Raw genomic sequence first — 15,624 nt, 5'->3', positions numbered from 1 at the left:
TATCAGATATCAGTCATGAAAGTGGTGTTCTAGCTCCTTGCGATTATTCAGCGTACCCCATTCAATATTGATGTAGGTTTTCTTTTTTTATCGATTACTGGATTTTGTTTATTGGTTCAATTTTTTGCGGGGCCAATGTCTGCATGCAATGTCAATGCATGACAATCTGCTTCGTTGTTACATAAACAGGCATTTTCGTTGTGGTCAATATATTCTTAAGGAAAGCGAGAGGAATAAAATTATTTCACATGGACATATGTATACGCGTATCCTTTGGAGCAATATAAGTCGTTTGTCTATCAGGCATGGAAAGTTTTGGGGAAAGTTATGTTTTTCGTAAAAATTTTCGAAAATTCTTACGCACAAATGAACACAAATCGAAAATTACGAGTCGAGTAACCTGCAGTGGCTGATACTCGAATACTTCTTAATATCAATTTCATCAATAACGCCTCCTCACATATTCTTGTGTCGCTGATAAAAGAATGTAGTGATATTTTAATTTAATAATTTGTGAATATCAATTAATCGTTTCACCGATTGTCTATTCCAACATACAATTATAGCAATCGTCGTCTAGTCTATTCCCAAGAGTCGTATAGAAGAGTCGTACAGATAGTGATAGCATACATCCAGTTGTGTCAAAATACACATGTTTCACTATCACCGATGTAATGTACTAAATGCATAATTTATATCATCACTACTTTGCCAATGAAAGATAATTCGGCCCTAACTTTCCCTAGAAAAACAACCTCTTACTTCAATCAGTCGGATTGCAGGTAGTACCGATGTTGTCAATCATTCAAATTAAAAAAGACATCAACAAGAAGGTTTTTTCAAAAAAAAAAAATATACATATATATATATATATATATATATATATAATTATACATATACATCAGGGGGGTTCTTATTTAGGGTGTTTTCGAAAATTCCTGCGGACGAAACACAACTTTGAGGTTCTGGGATTTCGAAAATTTAATCGCTGGAAATCAGCCTTTTTTTTTAAATACCTATGACTACAGGGAAGACGTAAACCAAATTTCAGATTTTTCGAAGCACTATTAAGGCGGGGAAAAAAAAAGAATGTAGTAAGCTCGAATTCCCACGTTATTTAAATGGGAAATTTCACTGCCTTGGAGGCAGTTCTTAGAGTTGACCTACAGGCTTCAAGTTTTGCGTAAATTTTTTTTGATTTTTTTTGCAAACTTTTTTCCACCTTGTCCGCAGGAATTTTCTAAAACACCCTAAATAAGGACCAGCCTAATATAGATATATGTTGGAAAAAAGATGTTGTCCCAATTACTTGATAGTAGCATATATATAATAAGTATTCCTCGAGAATGTCGTGTGTCCAGAAAATCCACTGTTCAATCTTTAGTTCAATAAATAAATCGAAATACAAAACATCATCCATTACCATTCACACACTCTATAGGTGGCTGGATGAATTCGCGAATGCCTTAACTTTCGGCAAAATTTATTTCTGAAGATAAAAGGAATAAAACGATTATCGAGTAGATGAAATAAATATATTGGGCAATAAAACATGAAATGCTGTTATAGTCGAATGCGAAGAAGTTCTGGAGGGTTCCAAGCATAAAAAGTGTTCACACAGGTATCCTCGGCAGCAGTATCCTGCGAGAGCAACCGCCGATTCAGGATACAGCAGAAACCGTTTTCGCCAGAGGCAGTAAATAATTCTACGGAGGATAACTATACGATATACGATCCCTGCAAGCAAAGATCAGGTTTCTAACGCGTCCGTACCGGCGAATGCTCAACGTTATACGTATAATATTCGTGTGTAAAGTGAGCACAAGTGAGCTTTGTCGCAATACTTATACTGCTGGAAAACACGCAAACTTGTGCTGACTCGAATCATCTAAGTGTTACTCTGGGCGTAGTTGGCGTTTTTTCCCCGCAAGTGCAAGCATGGTGAGTACGTAACGTTCCGAACAGTTGTACCGTAGTTGCGAATTGACGCTAACGGATATGATAAAAATTTAGGAAAAATCGCCCTCGTCTTTGCTGTTACATGAGCGATGATCGGGAGCGTAACTCGCTCAGGTTGACAGTATGAAAGTTTGTCTGAGCAGACTTTCTAGTTCACATAATCGCGGATAGAAAGAGAGGGAGTCGGATCTGCAGTTGTGTGTTTATGCACTTGCACGGGGAAACGTGTTCGCGTTATAGATGTGTACCGGATTTTTTACATCACGGAACAAGCAATCGAACCGCGGCCCGACCAAGTATCGGCATATAACAATATACCGTAGCCATACGTGCATACGTGTAAATGCGACTTGTTACTGTGACTTTTTATACGAGTTGATAAACGACGCAGCTTGTGGGGATTATAAATTGAAATAAGGTCCGAAGGTTAAAATTAAAACACACGACTGTCATTCATCCCAGTCATTAGAGTCGACCGCCATATTAAATTTGTTAGTTGAAGCTGCAATCTTTAGTAGCCGATCACTCATGGAGGCTGGAATATTGAGGAACTCGTCGCGCGTACGTACTTTCAGTGAGACTTTTTTTGTCCCCCGTTCAAAGGTGTTCGATCCGACTTGCAGCATTACGTACTTCGTATTTTGAGACCTTCTGTATCGAATGATCTTTCAGGGTGATTACAGCACCGTGGTTGACTTGGCGGGAGCCGTCCCTACAGACCTTCGCGCAGTTCCCAACTACAGGATTGACTTTTCATCCTGTGAAAGTCCGGACAGCGAGCATGAATCTGCACAAAACGTCGACGGGTCTAAAGTGAATTTGTCACAACCTACGGATATCGTTCTACAAGTCGGTGAAACTTGTGAGTAAATTATCAATTAATTATTACAGATTATCCCTGTCGCCGTCAGCTTGCCGATAGCGAGAAATGTACATTTTATTGTCATCAGCGATACCTCACGACCCAATGAAAAACGTAGCTCTCTTTGATCAGTTTTGTATAATCTACGCTCACTGGTTTGCGATTCCAATACACAGTCTGTATTTACTTACACAAGCCTGGTCGAGGTTCAAGCCGCCAAATTGAAGAATCGCAGATTAAATACCTGCCAATAAGGTAGGGTTGAATTCAGATTTTGAATTGATAATATTAGCGCCACTCAACAATATCATTAAACTGCAAGCTTCGTTGTTTGATGTTAATCACTTATCGTTTCTTCATAAGCAGCGCATTTGAAATCTTGTTGATTGCTTGTCAGATATGATAATTAGTACAATGTTTTTCCCGCGCTTCGTGTTTCCATGGCATCAAACCAGAGTGTTTTTATATTATTTTTAACTCTATCCAATGTCAACAACTTCTTGTTTTCACAACCTGGCTATTGAATTCATTAAATACACTATTCCGACGGAAATTTCGCCATAGAGCAACTTGGCGATAATCCTGTATTCATCACGGGTTATAAATATTTGCGCAGGTTTCAACACCTCTAGAGATATTTGATTAGCAAGATCGATGTGAACTTTATAAGAGGAATCAAGAGACGCGTTTAAGAAAACAAAGAAAACTACTGAAGAACAAATAAAACGTCCGTGCGTTACACATTCAAAACATACTCTGAAAGCTTAAGTTTGACCCAAAAGATATCCAAATTCGTGTGTTGTATTATTATTAAATTACTAAATTATTATTGATCGGGTACTCTGGTTTGAGCTCGCTCTATTTGTCAAGGTGTATTGCATTATTAGAACTTCACGGTCGACGGAACGGTAAAACTGGGAACGCGGAAATTACAAACTGATTAAGTAGTAATTACAACCCATCATTAATCGCTCTGTCGAACAAGATCAGGAAGCACGCTGAAAATGAAAGAAATCACTTGAAAATTGTTCGTAATTATGTGATATATTATCCGTGCACTTTCTTCGCTTTCGTTTTCATTGATTACCGTATAATATCATACACGTGGTATATCGATCAAATATATAGTTAGTAGCTCAATGCAAGACCGGAATGACTCTCAGACCGTATAGGTAACGTCTGGAATTTTCCAGCAGCTCTGCGTGTGCTAATTATTTATTATTTATGCGCCTCGTACACGTGTTCGATTTCCACGACAGTCCCGGTTCTGTATAACACGCAAGTCGTAATTTCACTGCCAATTTATTCTTAAGGGGGCATAATTTACCAATACTGTATTTACGCCGACGATATTCAGATCCCGATATTTTCGGCACAAGATTATAGACAGGTATATTAGCTATGAGACATTGAAATATTTCACATTATATCGATTACAAATAACAATGCAGGATAGATAATTCTCATACTAAAATAATAATCTCGCGATACAGCGATTTACACTAGGCAGCACTGTAGGTCTGAATCCCGAACATAAGTGAGCCACATTTTTTCGGAAACTAAAAATGCGTTTCATAAGACTTGCTTTCGATTACAATTAGATTTCGTGTCTGAAAGTTGTAACAATTGCCATAAATAGGCTGAAAATTTTTATTTTGATCTAGATCGGAACGTCGGTGCTCGATACAAAAAAAAAAAAAAAAAAGAGAGAAAAAACTAAAAAAATACCTTGTGGGAAATATGATTTCAATCAACTAAGCAATACAAATCGTTAATCTAAATATTTTGTCGTCTAATCACCTTTCTAGGTATTCAAACCAATTAGTCATTCGTCGGTAGAACTGTTTATCGTTTAATTTGTTCAGGTCACGGAAGGTTGTATCAACCTGATATTTACATCATCACCCGTATCCTGTAGCGCTCATAGTTGACTGAAGCCTACTTTTTTTTGATTCAACGATTTTTACTCTCCGTGTATGCTATTTGGAGATTTTATAGGTACGATTATCGATACGCATCAACGCTGCATAAAACAGCGCGTCAAGCATAAGCATAATGTATATTCTTATACGTATATTGCAGCTGTAACTTTTTTGGCAACTGCAGTGTGCATATATACTTAAGCTCGGACAAAGATTTGACATTGTTTAAAAGATCTCACAACGCTGGCTTATCAACACTGGCGAGTACCGGCTGAGCTGCGGATACTTTGAATGCTTTGAGACACTCGTTGTGAGACTTCGGACTCTCTGCCATAGGCCAGTGACATAATTCGTAAGTAACCGGTCGCTTCGATAGTCAGCCGACGTGTTTTCCTTTTTTTGAGAGTCACGTTCTCGCTTTCAAACCCACGCTTAACTCCAGTCTGATCGTTGGCGGACCAGGCGCACCGATTGATAACAGGTGAGATAGATTATATCGAGTGTGCGGTATTCAACCTGCGAATTGTGCAAGTATCATTTTGTGACAACAGCTATTATATGTGCGTACAGTGTGTAAGTAGTGTAAGCTGGTTTTGAATATCGCTTTCAGTTTCGCATGAGAGACTTGTCGGAGTTCTCAACCGTCACGAGTGTTCACAGATAGAGATAAACGAAGTGTATCGAGTTCACGAGAAGAAGTGAACGTGAGATGGTGCATGGGAATCTTGGCGTCGATTCTTAGACACGTTGCGAGGTTTATTTAGATTTTTCATATTTTTTGTCTAACGAGACAAATTCCTATAAACAACAATCAGACTTTTGAATGGGGGTTATATAAGTACTGCCGACGAATGTGACTGGGGGAAATTCAAGTACATTTCGAATGATTCCTTGTATATTGCCAATGACGTGCGACATATTCCTGCGAACATATCATGTGTAATTTACTGCGGTCAGTGACTTTGATAAAAAGTAATTTTACCACAATATTCACTATGGACATAAATCTTACAAGTTAGAGCATTTGCTTTATAATAAAGCACGGGTAATTGGAGCAGATATGCGTGACCTAATAGAATACATGAGTTATCAATTCGTAATAAGTAAAAATGGGAATTGGACTGGCAATTTACGATTAGCGTTTTCATGACCAATTGAAGCGCTTTTTGCGCAGGTGCGGATAACCGGCCTTCTCCCACGTGAATAATTTGACGCTTTATACGTATTACTGTTTAATAAATGGCGTTGAATGTTTCCTGTGTCTCGTCGCTAGATCTAATCCATTGCCCGGAGTGCGTGAAGCATTGTACTTACAATGTTGCGGACATAACTGAAAGGCGGACATTCTCAAATTGAAAATCGAAACTAGTTATTTCGGTCCGTGGCGCCAGACTCGGGATTCGAACTTTAACCGGAGATTTCGACGGGCCATAAATCACAGTGACCGTATAAATTAAACGAGGAGAAATCGCATTAATTACATATCTGACCCTGGACGATGGACTCTGAATTTAGTGATGTAGATGAATCGCTAACAAATGTCACAGACGTCTCGGATTAATCCACCGTTCAATTTAAATTATATCATTGTTTTTTCATATACACAGTGGTGCTTTCTATCGTCGAACGAAATCAACGGTTGTTGAAGTTGAAAATTTATTGTTATAAATTATGTCGGCAGAAATTGTTTTCCGCACCGAATCACTCGAATCGATCGAATCCTCCACGGTGCTGAACGATGTACTCGCAGAAACAAACTCTAGAGAGTCGCAAAGCTCTGTCAGGATTCTCGTAGAACCATCCCCGCATCAAAATGAATCTTTGCGAATTCACGGTGAGATGTTCCGACGGTTAAATCGTGACAACAATTAAAATACCGTGCACGCAAAAATAAATTACGAATAATACCAGTGTCACGTGTGTTATAAATACCTAACACTTTATATGACACGAAGATGCGTGCGAAAAATAATAAATCATACCTACGCTATGAATAACTGCAACCGTATCAAGTTATTTATTCGTTATAATGTTTCTCTCTCGTGCCAGTAATCAGAAAGTCAATCGGCTGCCGTAAGCGACTCGCGTCTTTGAACAACAAATTCTATAAATTGACGTCACCTGCGACACGTGCAAAAACATTATCGACTATACTTTTAAAGCTAACTTACCCGGCGATAATATCATGTTAGTTGTATACAGTAAAAAGGCCCGAGGCGTATTTTGTGATCGGTATTTTCGCAGTCGCCTCGCGCCGATTTAATTACACCTTCATGACCATGGCCTTTGACCGCATGGATAAACTTGATGTGATTGCAAGCATCAGGCATGCTTACTGGAATTTTCTTTGTGGTTCAACAATTATTTTATTACACGCACCAGGATAATTGCATTCGTTTTTCGATTAACGGCACGAGTGGTTTTCTTATCGCGGACTCCGACCTTTGGCTTTATGAAAGTTTAACTTGTGCCATATTGTAAACGTTCAATTCATATCGTCCCAATCTCCTCGTGTTTTGGCCAACCATCCAATTCTCAATTTATCGTTATATTAAAATGAAGGGTTTCGTATCAGTAGCACATCGTGTAGTGTATTAATTTCGAAGGTTAAGAGCCAAGAAAGAAAAAAAATTTTGTAGCTTGTCGATACGCATGTTGAAGCGTTATGGTACCTGTAAGAAATTACATTACCATACCTATAATATGGGTCGCGAGAAAAAGTTGTTGGCATTGAACACGGATGACCATGCGCGGTGTTAGTTAATTGGGAAGAAATAATAAGTATGATTTTATTTTCACCTGATTTTAAAGGTTTAAGTTTGACTCAGCTATGGAAAGCAATGCGAGGATTTGTGATGAACAAAGTGTACGAATGACCTCCTACGGTTTTGCAATACCTTCGTGACGAGAGCTAGTTGTACGTATTTGGTTAGTTCACGCGATGATATTACAATATACCCAGTCATCATAAAATTCTGGCTAGAATATATGCTTTCAATTACGTTCCGATAATTTTATTTTGTCAATTTTTGACAAAGATTATGTTTTTCTGCAATATTGTACGGAATTATAATATTTCTGACTTCTGACGCACAAGCTGTAATAATATTCTTCTGCTCGTCCCGTAATCAATATTTTATAAATAGATTTGCAACCCGATCCAAAACAAATCATAAGTATAGTCATTTTTGTGGCATAGCTTACAACATTTTACAAACCAATTCAATTACTACGAGTACCATCAAGTATGATCAAAATCTTATGTCATTAAAACTGTCTTTTTTTCCTCAAAATTGTTTCCCATTGCATTTATAACTTTATTACTATTCAACGTAAAGTCGTCTAAATTTCAGAAATGTAATCGCGACATTTCGTGATCGTGTGGAGAGTTTGTCGGGACAGACAGATAGACCGAAATTATTCTAAAAACTTGTTTTGGTAATATTAAAGCTCCAACAACGTGAAGACTCATGGATATCAAAAAAAGTCATATACGACTGAAACCGATTTCTTATATCACCGTATGAAGAAGAAAAGTTAATTAAGGCCCGGCAGAAATATAGTATTATACCTAATTGTCCAGTAATACGATGTTTACGACATCATGAAATAATTACACATTAAAAATATTTTACTGATTTCCTGAAACGTATTAATTTAATATAGTGCATCTTCTATTATCAATACACCTGAGCAAAGTGGAACAGGCCACCAAATTCATGTAATTAATCATTAATCACTCTCCAAGTGTAATTAGATTGTATGCGAGAGAATCTTAACGTTTCTTTGTTCTTCGAGAAGATCTACGTCAATGTTTACTCCCCAAAATGCCCAACCATATTATAAATGCAAGAGAAAATTTTTCCAAACCTTTAAGATGTATGAATTGAACCATGGTGCTGTATAGCGTATCTGACTAGAGTCTTACCCTCATCCTTTCCATTTTGGGCCTTACAATTACTGATACGCGAGGCATTCTGTCAGCTGTATTTATGAAAACGGTGAATTGGATATTTCTGAAAAGTATGCAAAAAAATTACATAAATTCTGTAGCCAAAACCAAAAATATCAAGCAGGGTAGTTTTTTTTTTATTGACTTCTTAACCAATTCATCTTTTTTTTTATCAACTTCTAGGTTACAACATAGCTTCTCTAATAAAAAAACCATCCGAACAGTAATAATTTACGGAAGAATTTTAGCAAAGCTTGAATTCTTCAAAGGTGCATTGACCTCTGAGAATTAAAAAAGAAAAAGAAAAACTTAAAATAACTGTGAAACACAAATTAATCGGTTAAAATTTAATAAAAAATTACGATTTTACTTGGCCATGATAATTTCGGTTGGGATATTTTTTTTTTTATGGAATTTCAAAACTGCATGTACACACCGTTCGAAGAAATGTTTAATTAATTTACTGACGTCTTCTGAATTTACCCATTGCATGTAAATAAATACGCGGTGATATCAACGTACGGAATGTTGTCACGCAATTAAGATAATCATCAAGGGCAGACCTGTTTTATCTTCGTAACGTTGCCGCCGCCGTCAATAACGGCGTTTGCTGAGCAGGGGCTTTAATTAATTTCATTGTTTTAAAATTAGTTTTACGGATGGGAATCTCCACGAACCGCGCTTACAGCGACTTACAATGAACCACAATTCCAGAGTCGCGATGCAGATGATCGCGCGTGCGCAACGCATGAGTGTGAAGTTAGCTTCGGTTTCCGTATTTTCATTCTAGACGCTCAGTGATCAGCTGATTCACGAAACAATAGAAGGCGAGGTGAAGTTATTTCACGGTAATGACAAGTTCGATTTCTGAGAACTATGCGATTACATTTTATTCGAAGGATACGTTTGAACTTTTCTTGAGTCACATATTTCCGCGGGAGAAAAAAAATATTGCTTTAATCTCAGGATTATACCGACTATTGTTACTTCTCCGATGACAACTACTCTGTAAACGATTCCTGCAGCTGAATTCTGAATCGCAATTGTTTGCGAAAGCCGGAATAAATTCTCAACAATTTTTTCTACGCCTACGCGTTTCACAAACTGTTTGTTGACTCTCGCACTGCGTGTAATTTACCGCGTGCATTCCGAATCTTTTATTTATTTTCTAACATTATTTTTCTTTTTTTGTTCACAGCCGAAGCGAACGGAACAGCACAACCAACTATGTCAAGCTACGCTGATGTGAGTTGGTTTACTTTGCATTTTCAGAAGTGCCTAAACTTTCATTAATCAACTTAAGTCCTCATTTTATTCAAGGATGTATGTCCTACTGCATAATTATCGCTCATCTGATCAGTTTGAGATGACAATGAAGGACTAAAAAACTTGTTCTTAGTTTAACGTATTTTCTCTAAAATTTAATATCTCGATATTGCGAAGTTAAATTGTACTTCAACAATATAAAAGTGTAACTATACAACTCCATTGAATTTTCAGTTATTCTTGTATTTTTTCTCAATGAATACGATCTCAGCTGCTACTCGATATTCCACTCCTTTAACAAAACATGTTACAGCTCATAGACATGTTAATTTTAAGCATAAGTCAAATAACCAAGGTCATCATCCATATTCAATCAACGGTTACTTTAGAGTCAAGTACACGACTGTTCGGCTCAACGAAATGGTCATCTATTTAAAAGCAGTGCAGCTAACTCTCAAAGACAAATATACCGCACAGTTACTTGAGATTTAGCCAGTTACGGTTAAATGATGAAATGAAATCAGTCATACATAAAAAGAATGGAATGTGTCAATATCTCATCTTTCTTGTTTATACTTTTTCAAAAATACCAGTATAATGCAATATGTGTACTTTGGTAGTTTGAAACACTATATTTTTATTACGGAGATAAGGAAGATCAAAACTCTATTGATCGAATTACTTTCTTGTTCTAGATTGTACAAAGATCGAGAGACGCGTTCCTGAGTGGTAAGACGCGCCCACTGAAATGGAGAATCCAACAATTGAAAGCATTTATTAAAATGATCGATGAAAACATTGCTGATATACACGCAGCTCTGACAACTGATTTGAGACGAGTATGTAAAAGTGTTTCTGACTCTGCTGTACTCAGAGCTACTTTCCCTATATTGCTTTGATAAGTAAGAAAAATTTTTGTTTTAGTGTAAATATGAGAACGTAGTGTTGGACTTAGACTTTGCAAAAAATGAAGCTATCCTTCTACTGGATAATCTAGCAGAGTGGTCAGCCCCTGAGAAGGTAGATTTATTGATTTTTCACGTTTGTATTACATTCTTACAGCCATCGATGTTAAATTTTTTTGTTTAATTTCAGCCACCGAAAGGGATTGTCAACATTTTAGATTCCGTTAAAATATATAAAGATCCGTATGGAGTGGTTCTAATTATTGGACCATGGAATTATCCTTTCCAACTTTCGGTGGTTCCTATGATAGCTGCTATGGCTGCCGGTAACTGTGTTATTCTTAAACCTTCGGAAGTTTCTTCAGCAACGTCAAAAATTATGGCTGAATTGATTCCAAAGTATTTGGACAACGTAAGTTAACCTAACGCTCTATTTTTTGAAGAAACTAAACTCCAGAAAATTGTATCGAGCTTCTAAATTCATTCCAGGAATGCTGTCATGTGATATTGGGTGGTGTGCCTGAGACAACAGAACTGTTGAAGCAAAGATTTGATTATATATTTTATACGGGATCAACGATGGTTGGAAAAATAGTTCGCGATGCTGCGAACAAGTATTTAACTCCAGTGACGCTTGAGCTTGGTGGAAAAAGGTCAGTGACTAGGCGAATTTCTTTACTATCTACCATTTTGAAAACCATCTCAAGCTTTATAATACATTTCTTTTATAGTCCAGTGTACATAGACAGCACTGCAGACATAGGGATTACTACTAGGCGACTATTATGGGGAAAATGTATAAATTCTGGACAGACTTGCGTTGCTCCAGATTATGTATTGTGTACTCATGAAGTACAGGAGGCACTCATTAATGAAGCTAAGAAAGTCCTAAAAGAGTGGTATGGCGACAATCCAAAGGACAGTCCAGATCTTACTCGGATGATCAGCGATCGTCATTTTCAGTGAGGCATACTTTATACTTGGGCTGGAAATCAGTTGACAGTCAAATCGTCTAGATAGGAAAGGATTTGTACAAAGAACCATAAATAATAGAATTTACATTTTTATCAAGACGCTTAGCTGGCTTTCTGTCTGGAAATGGTAAAGTCGCTGTCGGAGGAGAGATAGACTCTGCTGAGAAATTCATTGCCCCAACAATCTTGGTTGATGTTAAACCAACGGACCCAATAATGAATGATGAAATATTTGGACCTATTCTACCTATCGTTTCCATAGCAAATGCATACGAAGCCATCAAATTCATTAATAGCCGGTATGATTGTATTTTACTAATTGAATTTAACCACGAAGCAAGTTTATCAATACACTCTCTACTTTTTAATCTCATCCTTTTTGCAAAACTCGTTTGGCTGAAATACAATGACGAAAAGAAACTGCCTCACAATAATAATACTGTGTCTATTGAATGTTTTTGGTACAGGGAGAAGGCACTGGCACTTTACATATTCAGTAAAAACGAAGCTGATGTATCTCTGATTTTGGAAAATACAAGTAGCGGGGGCGTATGCGTGAATGAAACGGTCTTACATCTCGCAGGTATACTGACAATCATTTTCTCAATGCGTAAAAATCATTCATCCTATTTCAAATAACTGATATGCTTCGATTTCATATTACTTATTGATGGTTTTTGTTGGGCAATACACCATCCCAACCCATACTTTAGTTGCAATGTAATCAGGATTAAATTACTAATCAGAATAGTCTAGCGAGGTTCAATATTGCACCAGACATAACTTATTGTAGATCATTTTTGAGATACGCATTCTTAACTGTGACAACTTATTTATCACCGAGTAATTCAAACTGATTTTCTGATTTAGTTGACACATTGCCATTCGGTGGTGTCGGTGCTTCCGGAATGGGATCTTATCATGGAAAGTACAGCTTTGATACGTTTGTACATAAAAAAGGAGCCCTCATCAAATCGTTTAATGGTTTGGGAGAGGCTATTGCCTCGTGAGTATTACCTTCCATTTTTATTTTTCTGCATCTTTGATGCTTTTATTTAACCTCAGGTTTACACAAACACAAAATACTGAATTATTTATTCTGAATAATAATTCCAGGTGTCGCTATCCCCCATATACTGATGGCAAACTGAAGTTGCTCGGCATGTTGACCGCGAAGCGAAATATTCCTGGATTTAAATACTTGCCCCATGCTGTTATGTTTGGCTTAGGAATTCTCGTTACTATTGGCTTTAAAGCTGCTCTAAAGGTACACTCCGTTAAGTCTTCATAAATTTAAACCGTTTCACATTTTCATATTTTTCTAACGATTATTCCCCGTTATACGTATAGAGCTAACCTAATCGAAACTTTCATAGATTTATTACGGATCATCGAACGAATAGAATTTTTTCTTATGTCATTGTTATAATATGCTAGTTTTATTTTTGATTTTTACGTATTTGTATTCGCAGTTCTACCATTGCCATGTTTTTTTTATTTAGTAATATCTTTATCATTGTATATTTGGTTCCATATCTGTGATACCATAACTTTCGCACTTGTTTCGAATTGATAATAATTTTATGCCCGTTGCAAAAAAGTGGCGAATTGCCAAACGATTTCGCTAATAGTCTTCCAGTGAGAAATAGACAGAATCGATTCATCTCAGTAAAATCGTTTCATATGTCTATTTAAAATAGATACTACGTAGAAATAGGAAAAAGAGTAAATCTAGTGAAGAATTACGGACCCGAATAGGCGGTCTCATCTTCCATAAGTTCGAAAGTACAAGTCTTACTTTCCTACGTGATAAGCGAAAAAAAAACTGTGAAACCTACCTATACATCTATATCCCATTATCTTGTTCATTCTATGTATTTTATAGCTGAAAATGATATATGTATGCGCACAATTATCTACGCACCCAAGCTTTATAATATCACGTATAAGATTATACACGTCCAAATATAATTTTCAGTATTCTATTATACAGAATATGTAATTATGTGAAAATAAATACGATACATATTATTCGTTAAATGCTCTGTAAACAACAGCCTGTTGTTCTTTTTTCTGCCATATTGCAAATTTTAGGTACATTTGAAAGTTCCGTAATTTCAATTTTGAAGCTTGGTTCTTTGATTGTTCACTGAAAATTAATAATCCATCTGAGCCATTCATAAAAGTCACTCAAGAACGTAACCGAAATTGAATTGAATATATGAAAACTCTAACTCATCTGCAAAAATATGTTTTTTCAGAGTTTCGGCAGCAACGAGGAATGAATTTATCACAGCGCTACTTTTAACTTATTGTGATTTAGCCTGCATTCCTAACTATACTGTATGGAAGTTGTTTCTACCAACGTGGATCATACGTACTCGAACTAATCAACAAGTAAAATTACGCGCTAGTCATTTGATGAAATGTGTGATCATTTTTTATAGAATCAATCCTACTTCAAATTCTTCTTGCACAATTTGTGCAGAAAGTAGATTAGTGAAAAATGATTAGTGAAACACGGTCTAACAAGTTTCCATCTGACATAGTGATTTTTGAAAGAGTTGTCAGGTGAATAATAATAAAAGTTGTAAATATGTAATATTTAGTGGAATCAGGACTAAAGTTATTCAAGCATAGATTTTTTTAATGTACTGTTGAATGTTATTGTACTACGTTAGTTTAATATTATTTTTATACTCTAATTAAAAAAAAATACCTTTACTATTATTGCTATTTCATTACGGTGGTTGTGAAGTTGAACAAATTCTCGGTAATTAGCACATCACATTACTATACTGTTATTTTCATAGTTTAATTAAAAATGAAAACTAGTGGATTATGTTTTACCGTTGTCCGAAATGTTACGAGGCTGCTGACGTTTCCGCTGTACAAACACGGTGAAACTAAACCCTATCATTTGTTCATTGCCACGCTTACTCGTCTGAAATCTTATACGTCATTTTATAAACCACTTTGGAATTATTTGCAATGATCAATAAAGTTTTTTTCAAAGGCGTCCAACTTACTCAAAACTCTATAATTTGACGTATATTTGTAACCAATCCATCGCGATTTTCGAATCTGAACCGGTGTTTGAGACTGAAATATCAGCTGGTCAAGTACACGCCTTGTATAATCAATTTGCATAAGTATAAAGGTCGCCGAAAAGCTAATAAGATATAAGCTATAGAGTATAAGGTACGTACATGCATATGGGCACATTAACCATATTCCTAAATATACGTACCGACGAATGCAAAATGTATAAACTTTGAAGTTAAAAGCGATGTATGTATCATATAAACGGCGCGAAATATTATAATAAGATCAAATAAAGTACTTTTTCAAATTATATTACCGATTTTTTAAAATTCCATTGCACTATATGCAGAAAACCGATCACTCGCGCAATACAGGTATAAGTTGCACGATCAACCTTCAAAACACGTTTTTCCTGAACGTATATTGAAATGCTAATGTGGAATCTGATCTTGACACTGACACAGTAGCAGTCGTTGGACGAGACTGTACCGACATATAATTGACGATTTTTTCTTCATAAAAAAATAGACCTACAAATGTGAATAGTTTGCAAAACTACAGCAGGAGCCGGTTTTCTTGAGCAACACCTTCGTCGGTGTTATATATTATAGTTTTTCTGCGAAGATGTAATAGGGGAACGATAAAATTACCGATCAAAACACGTTTTACCGCAGGTTTCGAGCTATAAGTATAGGTGTGACTGCGAAACTATAATTTCATCGGTTCGATGAGAAAATTA

At 36.3% G+C, this 15,624-nt stretch overlaps 2 protein-coding genes across 9 annotated transcripts in view; one reads left to right on the top strand and one right to left on the bottom strand.

The window, feature by feature from the left end:
• Positions 1 to 15,624, bottom strand: part of LOC124210823 (bestrophin-4) — a 38,169-nt gene that overhangs the window by 19,866 nt on the left and 2,679 nt on the right. The window lies entirely within an intron of this gene.
• On the top strand, positions 2,357 to 15,195 carry Aldh-III (Aldehyde dehydrogenase type III). Of its 5 annotated transcripts, XM_046609251.2 has the most exons (13): positions 2,357 to 2,520; positions 2,632 to 2,821; positions 9,894 to 9,940; positions 10,657 to 10,800; positions 10,886 to 10,981; positions 11,057 to 11,278; positions 11,356 to 11,519; positions 11,598 to 11,828; positions 11,939 to 12,139; positions 12,308 to 12,423; positions 12,711 to 12,846; positions 12,957 to 13,107; positions 14,102 to 15,195. In XM_046609251.2, exons 1-13 carry the CDS (start codon positions 2,488 to 2,490, stop codon positions 14,123 to 14,125), a joined length of 1,755 nt encoding a protein of 584 aa, XP_046465207.1. In that variant the 5' UTR covers positions 2,357 to 2,487; the 3' UTR covers positions 14,126 to 15,195. The 5 variants fall into 5 exon arrangements, with proteins under 5 accessions (XP_046465207.1, XP_046465209.1, XP_046465211.1 ...); XM_046609253.2 differs by lacking the exons at positions 2,357 to 2,520; positions 2,632 to 2,821 and adding an exon at positions 4,941 to 5,095; XM_046609255.2 differs by lacking the exons at positions 2,357 to 2,520; positions 2,632 to 2,821 and adding an exon at positions 5,083 to 5,224.

Source organism: Neodiprion pinetum, chromosome 1 (genome assembly GCF_021155775.2).
Source record: "Neodiprion pinetum isolate iyNeoPine1 chromosome 1, iyNeoPine1.2, whole genome shotgun sequence".
Classification (NCBI taxonomy): domain Eukaryota; kingdom Metazoa; phylum Arthropoda; class Insecta; order Hymenoptera; family Diprionidae; genus Neodiprion; species Neodiprion pinetum.
The sequence above is the reverse complement of the archived record's forward strand: the minus strand, read 5'-3'. Positions and strand labels throughout refer to the sequence as shown.